We start from the raw sequence: 14,534 nt of genomic DNA, 5'->3' as shown, positions 1-14,534 counted from the left end.
GTGTGCTGCAATGACAGTGTTTTCTCAAATGTTGCAAAGATGGACCAGTAGTAGTCATGGGATCGACTGCAAAGGCCCATGAATACAGCAGTAAATGCAAGAAAGTTCAAACAAAAGACCGGAGATATTGGAGAAGCCATGGAATTTGTTTTCATAGTTCACAGTTGCAGCAGAAAGACTGGACAGGTGCATGATGGAAACAAGTCTAAAGACAGATAGGAGCTGATTGGGTAAATATGATCAGTACTATTTTCTTGTATGGGGTGGGGGGCAAAACACTGAGACAGATTAGTTGAGCCAATTGGACTGTTTTGGAATTCAACTCTCATATAATACTATGGTACCAAAGACATTTCCACATCAACAAGTGCTAATAAGAATAATCTGTGCACTCAGCAGAGACAGGTGAATAGTTGCCACAAAGAAACAGCCGATCGAAGCCAGATGCAAGATGTCATCTGACTGACTTGGCCTCCACTTGTCCCTTCTCCACCCGCCCCACCGTTAAGGCTGATTTATGCTTCTGCGTCGGCTCTAACCTGTAGCCGATGCCGTAGCCTACGCAAGTGGTCTATGCCCTTGTGAGCATTTATACTTCTGCACTGGTGTGTCCGCGTCGCTCTGCAATTCACCGCCAAAACGCTAGTTAGCGATGGGGTTTCTATGCCACCGTGTTGAGTTTCTTCGTGTACTTCAAGCAGTGGCGACTGAAACTGAGCGCATCATGTTGCAGTTGGAGCTAATAAATGTTGAACAAGAGTTACTTTTATTGAAGTTACTGCGACGCAGAAAGGAGGGAAGACGTGGGAGGAGATGGTGTGTACGAGCATTGAATGGATTGAGGCAGAAGGAGGGTGAATTTTCTGTGCTTGTCCGGCCACTGAGAGACAAGAAGCAACCAGAAATGCACAGGAGGAAATGCGATGCTATCAAGCCAACCAATCAGTTGTTGCTGTCTGCGTCACCGCAACGCGTGGTTACATTTTTGGGGAGGTGTACGTCAGGCTACAGCGTAGGGTACGCGGCTACGCCGTACCTATGGCACTAATTCAATGCAGAAGTATAAATTGCCCTTAACTCCTTTCCTTTGGCCTAAGGAACATTTAAGTGACACCCACCTGACATGGGAACACAAAAGAGGAAACCGACCAAAATAATTAATAAAAAGCAGGTAAAGATAGTAATATGCCTGAAGTCACTTTCAGATACGTTTGATAAAAACACAATTGGTGTTTATAATGTAAAGAAACAATCTTTCACAAAGGTAAGGTCAAATTTGGAGTATTGTGTACAGTCCTGTTTACCTACTGAAAGAAAGGATATCAGTAAGATTGAAAGAGCGCACAGAAAATTTACAAGGACGTTGCCAGGACTTGAGGAACTGAGCTATAGGGAAAGGTTGAATAGGTTTGGACTTTATTCCCTGGTGTGTAGGGGAATGAGGGGAGATTTTATAGAGGTATCCAAGATTATGAGGGATGTAGATGGGATAAATGCAAGCAGGCTTTTCCCATGCTGGCAGGGTGAGACGAGAACTAGAGGTCATAGGTTAAAGGTGAAAGGTGAAATACTTAAGGGTGAACCTTAAATCAGAGGGTGGTGCAAATGTGGAATCAGCTGCCAAAGGAAGTGGTGGATAAGGGTTTGATTTCAACATTTGAGAGAAATTTGGATAAGTACATGGATAGGAGGGGTACAGAGGGCGAGGTTCAGGTGCAGGCAGCTGGGACTAAGCGGAATAATAGTTTGGGATGTACTGCACAGGACAAAGGACCTGATTCTGTGCTGTAGTGGCCTATGAGCCTAAAGGTGAATTATGACGGAATTGGAACTGACAGCTACACAGCAAAAGGTCCTGAGACTCTGGTAGCAGCAGCATCATCAAATACAATTTGAGACCAGGCCATGAAAGGAGATTTTAGAACAAGTGACCAGAGTTTGGTCGATGGGAAGTTTCATAGGAGCATCACAGAGGTGGGGAGAGAGGCAGAAAGGTTTTGGGAAGGGATTCCAGAGTTTGAGACACAGACAGCTGAAGGCACAGTCATCAATAGCAGAGTGCTTAAAGTCATGGTTGAACAAGATGCTGGAATTGGAGGTGCAGAGACTGGGGCTGGGGTGAATTGTAGGAGTGAGAGAGGATGCAGAAACAGGAGACGGGATTGGAAGCAAGAGTCTTAAGATTGAAATGTTGTTTAACCAGGTGTTTGGGTTGTTTGGTGAGGACAGAAGAGATGGATGAAAGGTCTTGGTGCATGTTAGAACAAGGCAGCGGTGTTTTGGGCGATTAAAAATTGTTACTCACTGAACAGGAGATTGGGCAGGTGGTTTGACATTTTTTGGAAGGAGGTGCAGAGATAACAATGCAAGGTGGGAGTCTCAGAGTGTGGGAACATCTAGAGAATTAGAATCCAGTGGAAGACATCTGCTGTATACCGGACACTCAAGTGTGTCAGGGAAGTGAAGTATGTGCAGTGAAAATTACGACTGAGAAGGTGTTCAGGAAACTTAATGGCCTGAGGGTGGATAAATCTCCTGGACCTGATGGAATGCACCCTTGGGTTCTGAAGGAAGTAGCTGGAGAGATTGCGGAGGTATTAGCAATGATCTTTCAAGAATCGATAGATTCCGGCATTGTACTGGATGACTGGAAAGTTGCAAATGTCACTCTGCTATTTAAGAAGGGTCGGAGCAGCAGAAAGGAAGCTACAGACCTGCTAGCCTGACATCAGTGGTTCGGAAATTGTTGGAATCGATTGTTAAGGATGAAATTACGGAGCACCTGGAGGCACATGAGAAGATAGGCCAGAGCCAGCATGGCTTCCTGAAAGGAAAATCCTGCCTGACAAATCTACTGCAAATTTTTGAGGAGATTGCAAGCAGGGTAGGCAAAGGAGATGCAGTAGACTTGGTGTATTTGGATTTTCAAAAGGCCTTTAACAAAGTGCCCACGAGTGGCTGCTCAGCAAAATAAGCACCCATGGAATTACAGGGACGTTACTAGCATGGGTGGAGCATTGGCTGAACGGCATAAAACAGAGTGGGAATAAAGGGATCTTATTCTGGCTTCCGCTTACCAGTGGAGTTCCACGGGTCGGTGTTGGGACTGCTGCTTTTTACAATGTACGTCAATAATTTGGACTATGGGATTAATGGATTTGTGGTTAATTTTGCCGATGATACCAAGATAGGTGAAGGAAATAGAGAGCCTGCAGAGAGACTTGGATAGTTCAGGGGAATGGGCAAAGAAGTGGCAAGTGAAATACAATGTTGGAAAGTGTATGGCCATGCACTTGGGTGGAAGAAATAAACAGGCAGACTATTATTTAGATGGGGAGATAATTCAAAATGCAGAGATGCAAAGGGACTTGGGGGTCCTTGTGCAGGATAGCCTAAAGGTTAACCTCCAGGTTGAGTTGGTGGTGAACGCGATGAATGCAATGTTGGTATTCATTTCTGGAGGTATAGAATGAAAGAGCAGGGATGTGATGTTGAGGCTGTGTAAGGCATTCGTGTGACCACACTTGGAGTATTGTGTGCAGCTTTGGGCTCATTATTTTCGAAAGAATATACTGACATTGGAGAGGGTTCAGCGAAGAGTCACGAGAATGAGTCCAGGAATGAAAGGGTTACCGTATGAGGAACGTCTGGCAGCTCTTGGGCTGTATTCCCTGCAGTTCAGGAGAATGAGGGGAGGGGGATCTCATAGAAACATTCCAAATGTTAAAAGGCCTGAACAGATTAGATATGATAAAGTTATTTCCCATGGTCAGGGAGTCTAGGACAAGAGGGCACGACTTCAAGATTGAAGGACATCCATTTAGAAGAGAGATGCGGAGAAATTTCTTTAGTCAGATGGTGGTAAATTTGTGGAATTTGTTGCCACAAGTGGCTGTGGAGGCCAAATCATTGGGTGTATTTAAGGCAGAGATAGATAGGTTCTTGATTAGCCAGGGCATCTTGAGGAGGCAAGGGGAATGGGGATGACTGGAAGAATTGGATGGCGGAGCAGACTCGATGGGCTGATGGGCCTACTTCTGCTCCTCCATCTTATGGTCTTATGATTAAGGGGAGGTTTCTTTGGTGAGGGACACTAAGGTTGGGCTTGGGGCTTTTGTTAGGAAGAGATGAAGAGAGAAGACGCCAGAGAGAAGAGGTGAAGGGCCCGTTCCCCTGCTGTACTTGTCTCTCCACATTGACTAAATCTTCAGTGACTAACTCTGATTTGTGTGCAAGACCTTGGTCTAAAACCCAGTGAACAGCACAGAAAGCTACCTCAAAAAGAAATGTAACAGAAGGAAAAAATTAAAAGGAAACGAAACACATGGCATGCTTTTTACGAGTTTCTGCTCCGCAAAAGTCGCAAGGCGGTAAATCCTGCACCTCTCTGGTGTGCAACACGAAGCAGCGTTTACCTTAATCCACTTTATTAATTAAAGCAGTCAAAAGAATGATGTAATATACAAATTAGGAGAAAGACGTCCACTGGTAACAGGTTAAACGTGCCTAACACAATCTCTAAAATCATTCAAAAAGCTAACAGAGATTAAATTACGTGATTTGCAATATTGAAATGGCATCCCAAATGTGACTAGACCATTGGAATGATACAATATTGTGTAATTCTGGTCGGGAAGAGAAGCTTAGCTATTGAAAAATCTACTTTAACTAATATGTACAGAAGCAATGGCTGCCGAACCAAACCATCAGGTAATCACAGCATCCACTGGCACTGCTGTTCAAGTCACTGGAATAATGAGGTCGGCATTGAAAGTCATTTCAATAACTGTCTAACGGGCACTCTTTCTTTTAATGTTAAAAACGATTAAAAGGGAAATTAAGGTAGGTCAAAACTTATAGCACATCATTCAGCAACGTGGGGACAATGAGTGCAGACACATGAGGCCCCATTAAATGTGGGCCCCACCTTAGGAACCATCAATGTGGAACCCACCCCTTCACCAGGCCCCATGAAATGCGAAACCCTCTCCTACATCAGGGTCAGGACCCATTAATGTGGACCACTTCCCCAAGCCAAGGCCCATCCAATGTGGGCCCCTCACTGGGCCCCTCCTCTGCCACCCCATCCGAGAACAGTTTCAGATTGGACAACATCTTCAGTTTTAATTCGAGCATTTGCCACAGGATGCTGGGAATACAAGCGAAGGTGTTTTGGGAAAGGAGGAGGAGGCATACTGGATACAAGTGACTGTCGACAGAGCAGCAAAGCTAATAACCTCACATCCTTGTTAACAGTTAAACCCATCGGATACACAATGCCACTGGGTACACTACAGTCAATGAAAATAAATAGGGGAAGTAGACAGCTTGATATCTCAAGCTAAATTGAGACAGCAGAAAGACTGCAGACTAGAATCTGCAAGGCAGCTAAAATCCAGTGACACTACGTACGAGACATTTACATTTCCAGGGGTAATTCTTTAAAGAGTGTTGTGTATGTGGCCTGGCTACACAACAATGCTATTAATAAAAATGCTGGAGACAGGAGCGAAGTTTCATGGTTGTTTACTAGTAGAAAATGATGCAGAACACACACATTTGTATCAATGTGCGCCTAATAGCGCATGCAACGATGTGTTACTACAACATAAAGTAGTCCCCATATTATACAGTAGGCTGACCCGGCTGATGCTGTAGTGGCGTCACCCCGAGTTTGAATCCAGCCGGCTCCCCTGCACGCTTTCCATCCATGCTGGGTTACGAGCTGGTGATCTCTTTGGAAACTCACCCGGCAGAAGGCAATGGCAAACCACTGCTGTCACTTGCCTCGTACGCGGTTCCCCACTATGTCAGAGAGGCGTGGAGGGAAATCGTCCGGCAACTGGAGAAACTCCGGATGTGACGTAACTTTCCTTTTTCCTGTACGGTACAAAGAGAGAGTGAAGAAGGTTTTCAAAGATGTCAGCGGGCAGATCTCGTTGCAAGTCTGGACAGCCGTTTCTTCACTCCTTTCTATGATAAGGCAAGCACTAGATAAGAAGGAAAACATGCAGATTAGATATTAAAAGGAGACAAAATGGGAACGTTTCTGAAGATAATCAGAACACGCATCTATCTGTAAGCTATGACGACAACTTGTGGGAATTCTAGCGATGGAGTATGTCATTTCTAAAATATTGCAAGTGAATTCATACATTGCCAACTCTTAATTCCTGTTGCTTCAAGACCTATTCGGACAGATGGGACTCGTCAGCTCATCTAGGAGAAGGAAAATTCTGATCTCAAACCTCTGCTGCCTTGCGGCTGTACCCACTCACAGGGAAGGCTTCGGGAGTAAACCCGGAGCTGGAGTCCCTAAGGCAGTCCTACGCTGAATGACAACTCCTGTGGTGCTCCTGGTACCAAACTCAATCTGCCGTTCCTTTGGGTGCATGCAGACGGGGAGCTTGCTACATGGGGCAACAGCTTGCTCTCCATATCGTACTGCTACCTCCCTGAAATGAGTTTTTGCAGGGTGGGATGTCTGGCACTAGATTTTAACACCCGTTCCTAAACCCTAAAAATCACCTAATATAAACACAGAACTCTTTACTGAGGATTGTACTCAAAACTCTGGATTGGTTCTTAAAATATTCAGCTTCCAGAAACAGGGAGGCAAGTAAGAGACAGAACTGAGAACTTCATGCTTGGCTCTATAACAAGGTTTATAATTCTGAACAATTAGTAAATCCCTTTAACTGGAAACAGTTCCAAATATCACAGCATTGTTCCAGCAGCTCGAATAACCCTCTTGCTGGTTCAGAGTTTTGAATCCATAATTTGTGTTTTATCCCCTTTAATGAACGTGCTGAGGACTGCATGTTTTTCCCCGACCCTCACTCGTTACACGTGCAGATTACAAAACACACATCTTTAGCTTAAAGAGCCTTTTCTACCATCAGTGCCCCCACAGCAGGAACCCAGCAGACACCCATCTTGTCTTGTGCTCATCTTCAGAGACCCAGTGACAGACTCTGGGACAATGCAGGCCACAACTGCTCGAAGGGAGAATGCTTATGCTCGTACCGAGCTGGGTCCAAAGCCACAACTTACCAGTCATGGCTTCCTGCGCAAAGTACTTTACGTCCATATCTTGGTCCTGACCCAATTTCTCCAATATTGGTTTGAACTCGTTCTGTAAAGTGCTGTGATTTAAAAGCAAGTTTTAGTACCTGTGACCTTCAAAACAAGATAGCAGCACATTCACTTAAATCTAAAGCGATACTGGATATTACCCAGATTAAAATCTCCTCTTTCTGCCTCTCACGCAGGCTCCCACTACCACAACTGATCGTTTACTGGCCAGATACGGGTTAGAGCTCAACTAGAAGAGTACGGTCACAAACTGCAGCTGAGCTCATTTGGGTTAGTGGATGCAAAAGGAGAATAATTCGGATGCCGCATTTTTATGCCGTTGAAGAGAGGGGGCACTGAATGCATAAACTTCCTTTTAATGCAATCCGTCTGTTATTGCTTTCCACACAAATTCCAATCAAATCACAAACGCACAATTTCACAAAAATCGTTCACCGGACGGGTTGGCGGGGTGGAGATACGTTGCTACCAAAGGAGGTGCAGGGTGCTCCTTCCCTCCGCAGACCTGCAGGTCACCCTTGGGCAAGGTGCAACACCTGCTTAAGCCCCCCCACCTGATCAGGGTCACGCGATGCCGTGGGAGCAGATGGTGGACAGTCATGTGTGCAGCCGGTGCAGATCACAAGTCCTGGTTGTGCGACCACTGATGCCGGGCAGACAATCTCTGAAGAGCACTGATAATGGCTGGGGGGTGGGGGGTGGGGGGTGGGGTCACCTCGTCTTGTAAAAACACACACGGCCCAGAAGGCGTCAATGGCACAAACCAGTTCTGCAGGATAATTTGCCAAGAACAACCGTGGCCATGGAGAGACCACGATCGCCCACGTCACATGCTGATGAAGATGGTGGTGGCGTTAACTGAAATCTCACTGTGCGGTTTTCACTTCTAACCAGGATTTATCCATCAGTGGTTGAAGGAGAGAGGGAAAATGTATTAAAGAAGATTGGAGGAGCAAACTTTTCATGCAGGAGTTGGTAGCTGAGCTGCCAAAGGAGGTGGTGGTGGTGCAGGCCGGAACAAAAACCTGGACAGTCACTTGATAAACCTCTGGTTAGGTCACATTTGGAGTACTGAATTCAGCTCTGGTCTCCCCTCTAAAGGGCGTGGAAACTTTGAAGAAGGTACAGAAGATGTTTACAGGACGTTGCCCGTGATAAACCGCTGGTTAGGTCACATTTGGAGTACTGAATTCAGCTCTGGTCTCCCCTTTAAAGGGTGTGGAGACTTTGAAGAAGGTACAGAAGATGTTTACAGGACGTTGCCAGTGATAAACCTCTGGTTAGGTCACATTTGGAGTACTGAATTCAGCTCTGGCCAGCTCTTTAAAGGGTGTGGAGACTTTGGAGAAGGTACAGAAGATGTTTACAGGACGTTGCCTGTGATAAATCTCTGCTTACGTCACATTTGGAGTACTGAATTCAGCTCTGGCCTCCCCTTTAAAGGATCTGAAAAAGGTATAGAAGACATGCTGGCTGGTACTGCAGATGTTACCGGAGAGGTTGCTTTCTCCAGGGTGATGGAGTCTGAGGGAGGGACGAGTTGACAGAAGTTTACAAAATTCTGAGGCAAAGGCAGACGGCTCACAGTTGAGATGTAAAAGCCAGAAGAGAACAGCTCAAAGATGTGCTGAGGATTTGAGTACCTGGAACACACCGACGGGTCTGGTGGAAGTGGATGCAGGTATGAAACAAGAACAAGTGTTTACGATCCAATGAAGGGTCACGGTCTGAAACAGCGACTGGTTATTCATTTCCATGGACGCTGCCTGATCTGCTGAGTTCCTCCAGCGTTTTGTGTGAGCATTGAAGTATTTAAGACACTGTTAGACAGGCAAATGAACGTGCGGAGAATGGAGGATATCGGCCACGTGCGGGCAAAAGGACACGGTTCAACTAGGCGCTGCTTTATTTATAAAGTCTGCAGGTGTTGGAAACCCAGAGCAACACACACAAAATGCTGGAGGACCTCAGCAGGTCAGGTAGCACCTATGGAAATGAATAAACAGGTGACGTTTCCGGCCCAGACCCTTCGTCCGGACTGAAAAGGAAGAATTAGTTTGGTACAACATTGTGGGCCAACGGGCCTGTTCTACAGGTTCAGTGAGCAAGACAGAGGGATGTGGAGTTAGTGTGGCTGAGTGGGTTTACAATAGCAAGGAGTGATTGTCAGTATAGATGCAATGGACAAGAGGTCATGCTTCTATACAGTACAACTGACTATATCCAGAACCCAAAGGAATATTGCGCATTGCTTGGGAAAGCTGTAGTAAAATGAGGCCCTTGGAATACAAAGGCAGTGGAGAGACCTTAAACAGGTAATTTGGAGGGTAGAAACGGGCTACTAAATGTTCTTGGTGAGGATGTCCTTTCTTTAAAAAAAAGGGGAGAAGGCAGGCGAGTGGGGTTGAGGGGAATAATAAATCAGCCATGATAGAATGGCCGTGCAGTATCGATGGGCCGAACGGCCTGGTTCTGCTCCTGTGTCTTATGGCCTTAACCTCTGGATAGAGAAGAAGATCGTTTAAGGGTACCAAAGGATCAAGGTCAAGCAGGAAAGTGAGGCAAACACCACAAGGGAGGGGGAGGCCCGAGGGTTAAGTTTATGCCCCTCCCCCATGCAGTACATGGAATGAGCTGCCAGAGGAACTGGTTGAGGCAGGCACATTAACAACTTCAATAAGGACAGGTACGCGGGCAGGAAAGGTTTAGAGCAAGGGTGCACAACTATTTTGGTGTCATGGATCATTACGCTAGGGGTCCATGAACCCCAGGTTGAGAACCTGGGACGATGGGACCGGCAGAGACGGTGGTCTTGGCCGGATTGGACCTGTGGGTACAAAAGACGGTGCGACTCCATCACTAAATGCCACCACAGTAGCGTCTCAATTTCCATTCCAAACTGGAGGTGAAACATTCTCCACAGGCCGGGTTATAAGCCCCAACTCAAATACTTACCTGGCATCTAAAACCGGTCCTATTTTCTGCAATGATTTAGCCACGTTGAAGCGAATGTTTGCCACCTGATCGCCTGCCATCTGGAGAACCGTCGGCAGCATGTGCTTTGCTGTGATTTCTTGGCCACAGGCTTCAGACAACACCTAAAAAAAAACAGCAGAAAATGCAAACGTTCATTCACAGCCCCGAACTTCACGAAGCAAGACTGAAGAAAAGGTCATCGATCTGATTTGTGCGACGCTCAGAATGTATTTTGCCCCATGATAAAAAGGCATAGTCCACACTGGCACCAATGATCACCCGCAAGGAGAGAGATGAGGTCCTGCAACGGAGATTTACAGATCAATAGACAAGTTGTAAAGAAGAAGTGCTGGTGTATTGTAATCGCTGGACTACCCCTTCTGCCATGTACGAGCGAGTTTAGAAACAGGAAGGCAGGACGGCTGAAATGTACAAAGTGTGGGTGCAGAGCAGACAGCATCACTGGGATCTCTTCCATGACAAGGTGACCCGAGCCAAGAGGGAACCAGGATTATAAGACGCAAGAGCGGAATTCGGCTATCGAGTCATATATGATGGCAGAATATAGCATTAGTGGTCAGACTCCTGGCACTGTGGAGGATCAGAGGAATCTTGTGGTCAGAGTCCATAGGACACTCAAAGCTGCTATGCGGTTGACCCTGCGGTTAAGGAGGCATACGGTGCATTGGCCTTCATCAATCGTGGGATTGAGTTTAAGAGCCGAGAGGTAATGTTACAGCTATATAGGACCCTGGTCAGACCCCACCTGGAGTACTGTGCTCAGTTCTGGTCGCCTCACTACAGGAATGACTTGGAAGCCGTAGAAAGGGTGCAGAGGAGATTTACAAGGATGTTGCCTGGATTGGGGAGCATGCTTTATGAGAATAGGTTGAGTGAACTCGGCCTTTTCTCTTTGCAGCGACGGAGGATGAGAGGTGACCTGATAGAGGTGAACAAGATAATGAGAGGCATTGATTGTGTGGATAGTCAGAGGCTTTTTCCCAGGGCTGAAATGGCTAGAACGAGAGGGCATAGTTTTAAGGTGCTTGGGAGTGGGTACAGAGGAGATGTCAGTGGTTAATGAGGTGGAGGATAAATGCGTGGCTGAGAGATTGGAGCAGGAGGCAGGGATTCAGATTTCTGGATCATTGGGACCTCTCTTGGGCCAGGTGTGCCCTGTACAAAAAGGACGGGTTGCACTTCAATCTGAGGGGGACCAATATCCTGGCAGGGAGGTTTGCTAAGGCTGCTGGGGAGAGTTTAAACTAGAACGGTTGAGGGCTGGGAACCGAACTGAAGAGACTAGGGAAGAGGGGGTTGGCTCACAAACAGAGAAAGCTTGTAGACAGTGCGAGAGGGAGGATAGGCAGGTGATAGAGAAAGGATGCTCTCAGACCGAATGTTTGAGATACGTCTATTTTAACGCAAGGAGTGTTGTGAACAAAGCGGATGAGCTTAGAGCGTGGATCAGTACTTGGAGATACGATGTGGTGGCCATTAGAGACTAGGATGGCTCAGGGACAGGAATGGTTACTTCAACTGCTGGGTTTTAGATGTTTCAACAAGGACAGGGAGGGAGGCAAAAGAGGTGGGGGCGTGGCACTGTTGATCAGAGATAGTGTCACAGCTGCAGGAAAGGTGGACGCCATGGAGGGATTGTCTACGGAGTCTCTGTGGGTGGAGGTTAGGAACAGAAAGGGGTCAATAACTTTACTGGGTGTTTTTCATAGGCCGCCCAATAGTAACAGGGATATCGAGGAGCAGATAGGGAAACAGATCCTGGAAAGGTGTAATAATAACAGAGTTGTCATGATGGGAGGCTTTAATTTCCCAAATATCGATTGGTGGATCCCAAGAGCAAGGGGTTTAAGATGGGGTGGAATTTGTTAGGTATGTTCAGGAAGGTTTCTTGACACAATATGTAGATAAGCCTATAAGAGAAGACGCTGTACTTGATCTGGTATTCGGAAATGAACCTGGTCAGGTGTCAGGTCTCTCAGTGGGAGAGCATTTTGGAGATAGTGATCATAATTCTATCTCCTTTACCACAGCACAAGGCTAATAGGAAGGAGCTTAAGAAGGAAATTAGGAGAGCCAGAAGAGGCCATGAGAAGGCCTTGGCAGGCAGGGTTAAGGAAAACCCCAAGGCATTCTACAAGTATGTGAAGAGCAAGAGGATAAGACGTGAAAGAATAGGACCTATCAAGTGTGACAGTGGGAAAGTATGTATGAAACCAGAGGAAATAGCAGAGGTACTTAATGAATACTTCCGTATTCACTATAGAAAAGGATCTTAGTGATTGTTGTGATGACTTGCAGCAGATTGAAAAGCTTGAGCATGTAGATATTAAGAAAGAGGATGTGCTGGAGCTTTTGGAAAGCATCAAGTTGGATAAATCGCTAGGACTGGATGAGATGTACCCCAGGCTACCGTGGGAGGCGAGGGAGGAGATTGTTGAGCCTCTGGTGATGATCTTTGAATCATCAATGGGGATGGGAGAGGTTCTGGAGGATTGGAGGGTTGCCGATATTGTTCCTTTATTCAAGAAAGGGAGTAGAGATAGCCCTGGAAGTTATAGACCAAAGAGTCCTACCTCAGTAAGTTGATGGAGAAGATCCTGAGAGGCAGGATTTATGAACATTTGGAGAGGTATAACATGATTAGGAATAGTCAGTATGGCTTTGTCAAGGGCAGGTCGTGCTTTACAAGCCTGATTTAATTTTTTGAGGATGTGACTAAACACAATGATGAAGGAAGAGCAGTAGACGTAGTGTATATGGATTTCAGCAAGGCATTTAATAAGGTACCCCATGCAAGGCTTATTCAGAAAGTAAGGAGGCATGGAATCCAAGGGGACATTGTTTTGTGGATCAGAACTGGCTTGCCACAGAAGGCAAAGAGTGGTTGTAGGCAGGTCATATTCTGCATGGAGGTCGGCCTCAGTTATCTGTTCTGGGACCCTTACTCTTCGTGATTTTTATAAATGACCTGGATGAGGAAGTGGAAGTGGAGGGATGGCTTAGTAAGTTTGCTGAGACACAAAGGTTGGAGGTGTTGTGGGTAGTGTAGAGGGCTGTCAGAGGTTAGAGCGGGACATTGATAGAATGCAAAACTGGACTGAGAAGTGGCAGACGGAATTCAACCCAGATAAGTGTGAAGTGGTTCATTTTGGTAGGTCAAATATGATGGCAGAATATAGTATTAATGGTAAAACTCTTGGCAGTGTGGAGGATTAGAGGGATCTTGGGGTCCGAGTCCATAGGACGCTCAAAGCTGCTGCGCAGGTTGACTCTGTGGTTAAGAAGGCATACAGTGTATTGGCCTTCATCAATCATGGAACTGAATTTAGAAGCCGAGAGGTAATGTTGCAGCTATATAGGACCCTGGTCAGACCCCACTTATAGTACTGTGGTCGCCTCACTACAAGAAGAATGTGGAAGCCACAGACAGGGTGCAGAGGAGATTTACAAGGATGTTGCCTGGATTGGGGAGCATGACTTATGAGAATGGGTTGACTGAACTCGGCCTTTTCTCCTTGGAACGATGGAGGATGAGAGGTTACCTGATACAGGTGTGTAAGATAATGAGAGGCATTGATCATGTGGATAGTCAGAGCCTTTTTCCCAGGTCTGAAATGGTTGCCACAAGAGGACACAGGTTTAAGGTGCTGGGGAGTAGGTACAGAGGAAATGTCAGGGGTAAGTTTTTTACTCAGAGAGTGGTGAGTGTGTGGAATGGGCTACCGGCATCGGTGGTGGAGCCAGATATAATAGAGTCTTTTAAGAGACTTTTGGATAGGTACATGGAGCTTAGCAAAATAGGTGGCTACAGGTAAGCCGAGTAATTTCTAAGGTAGGGACATGTTCGGCACAACCTTGCGGGCTGAAGGACCTGTATTGTGCTGTGGTTTTCTATGTTTCAATGCAAGTTTTTTTTATGCAGAGAGTGGTGAGTGTGTGGGATGGGCTGCCAGAGGCGGCGGTGGAGGCGGAAACGATCGGGTCTTTGAAGAGACACCTGAATGGATACATGGAGCTTAGAAAAATAGAGGGCTATAGGTAAGCGGAGTAATTTCTAAGGTAAGGACATGTTCGGCACAGCTTTGTGGGCCGAAGGGCCTGTATTGTGCTGTAGATTTTCTTTGTTTCTATGAGTCTCCTCTGCCATTCCATCATGGCTGATTTATTTTTCCTCCCAACCCCATTCTTCTGCCTCCTCCCTTATCTTTTCACGCCCTTAACAAATCAAGAATCTATCAACCTCCACTTTAGATATACTCAATGACTTGGCCTCCAAAGCCGACTGTGACAATGAATTCCACCGATTCAGTACCCTCTGGCTAAAGAAATTCCTCCTCACTTCTGCTGTAAAGGGACGTCCTTCTATTCTGAGGCTGTGCCCTCTGGCCCCAGACTCTTGCGCTATTGGAAACCGCCTCTGTGCGTCCCTTTTATCCATACCT

General features: G+C 46.3%; 1 protein-coding gene across 1 annotated transcript in view; it reads right to left on the bottom strand.

Annotated features, from left to right (window-relative positions):
- LOC140203625 (serine/threonine-protein phosphatase 2A 65 kDa regulatory subunit A beta isoform-like) overlaps window positions 1–14,534 on the bottom strand; it is an 83,155-nt gene that overhangs the window by 24,896 nt on the left and 43,725 nt on the right. The window contains exons 11-12 of the mRNA XM_072269673.1: window positions 10,051–10,193; window positions 7,054–7,145 (exon numbers count right to left, since the gene is read on the bottom strand). Of these exons, the coding sequence (XP_072125774.1) occupies window positions 7,054–7,145; window positions 10,051–10,193 (235 nt within the window). The remainder of the gene's footprint in view (window positions 1–7,053; window positions 7,146–10,050; window positions 10,194–14,534) is intronic.

This window comes from Mobula birostris, chromosome 10 (assembly GCF_030028105.1).
Source record: "Mobula birostris isolate sMobBir1 chromosome 10, sMobBir1.hap1, whole genome shotgun sequence".
In the NCBI taxonomy this organism is placed as follows: Eukaryota; Metazoa; Chordata; class Chondrichthyes; order Myliobatiformes; family Myliobatidae; genus Mobula; species Mobula birostris.
This window is presented reverse-complemented; position numbering and strand designations above follow the sequence as displayed.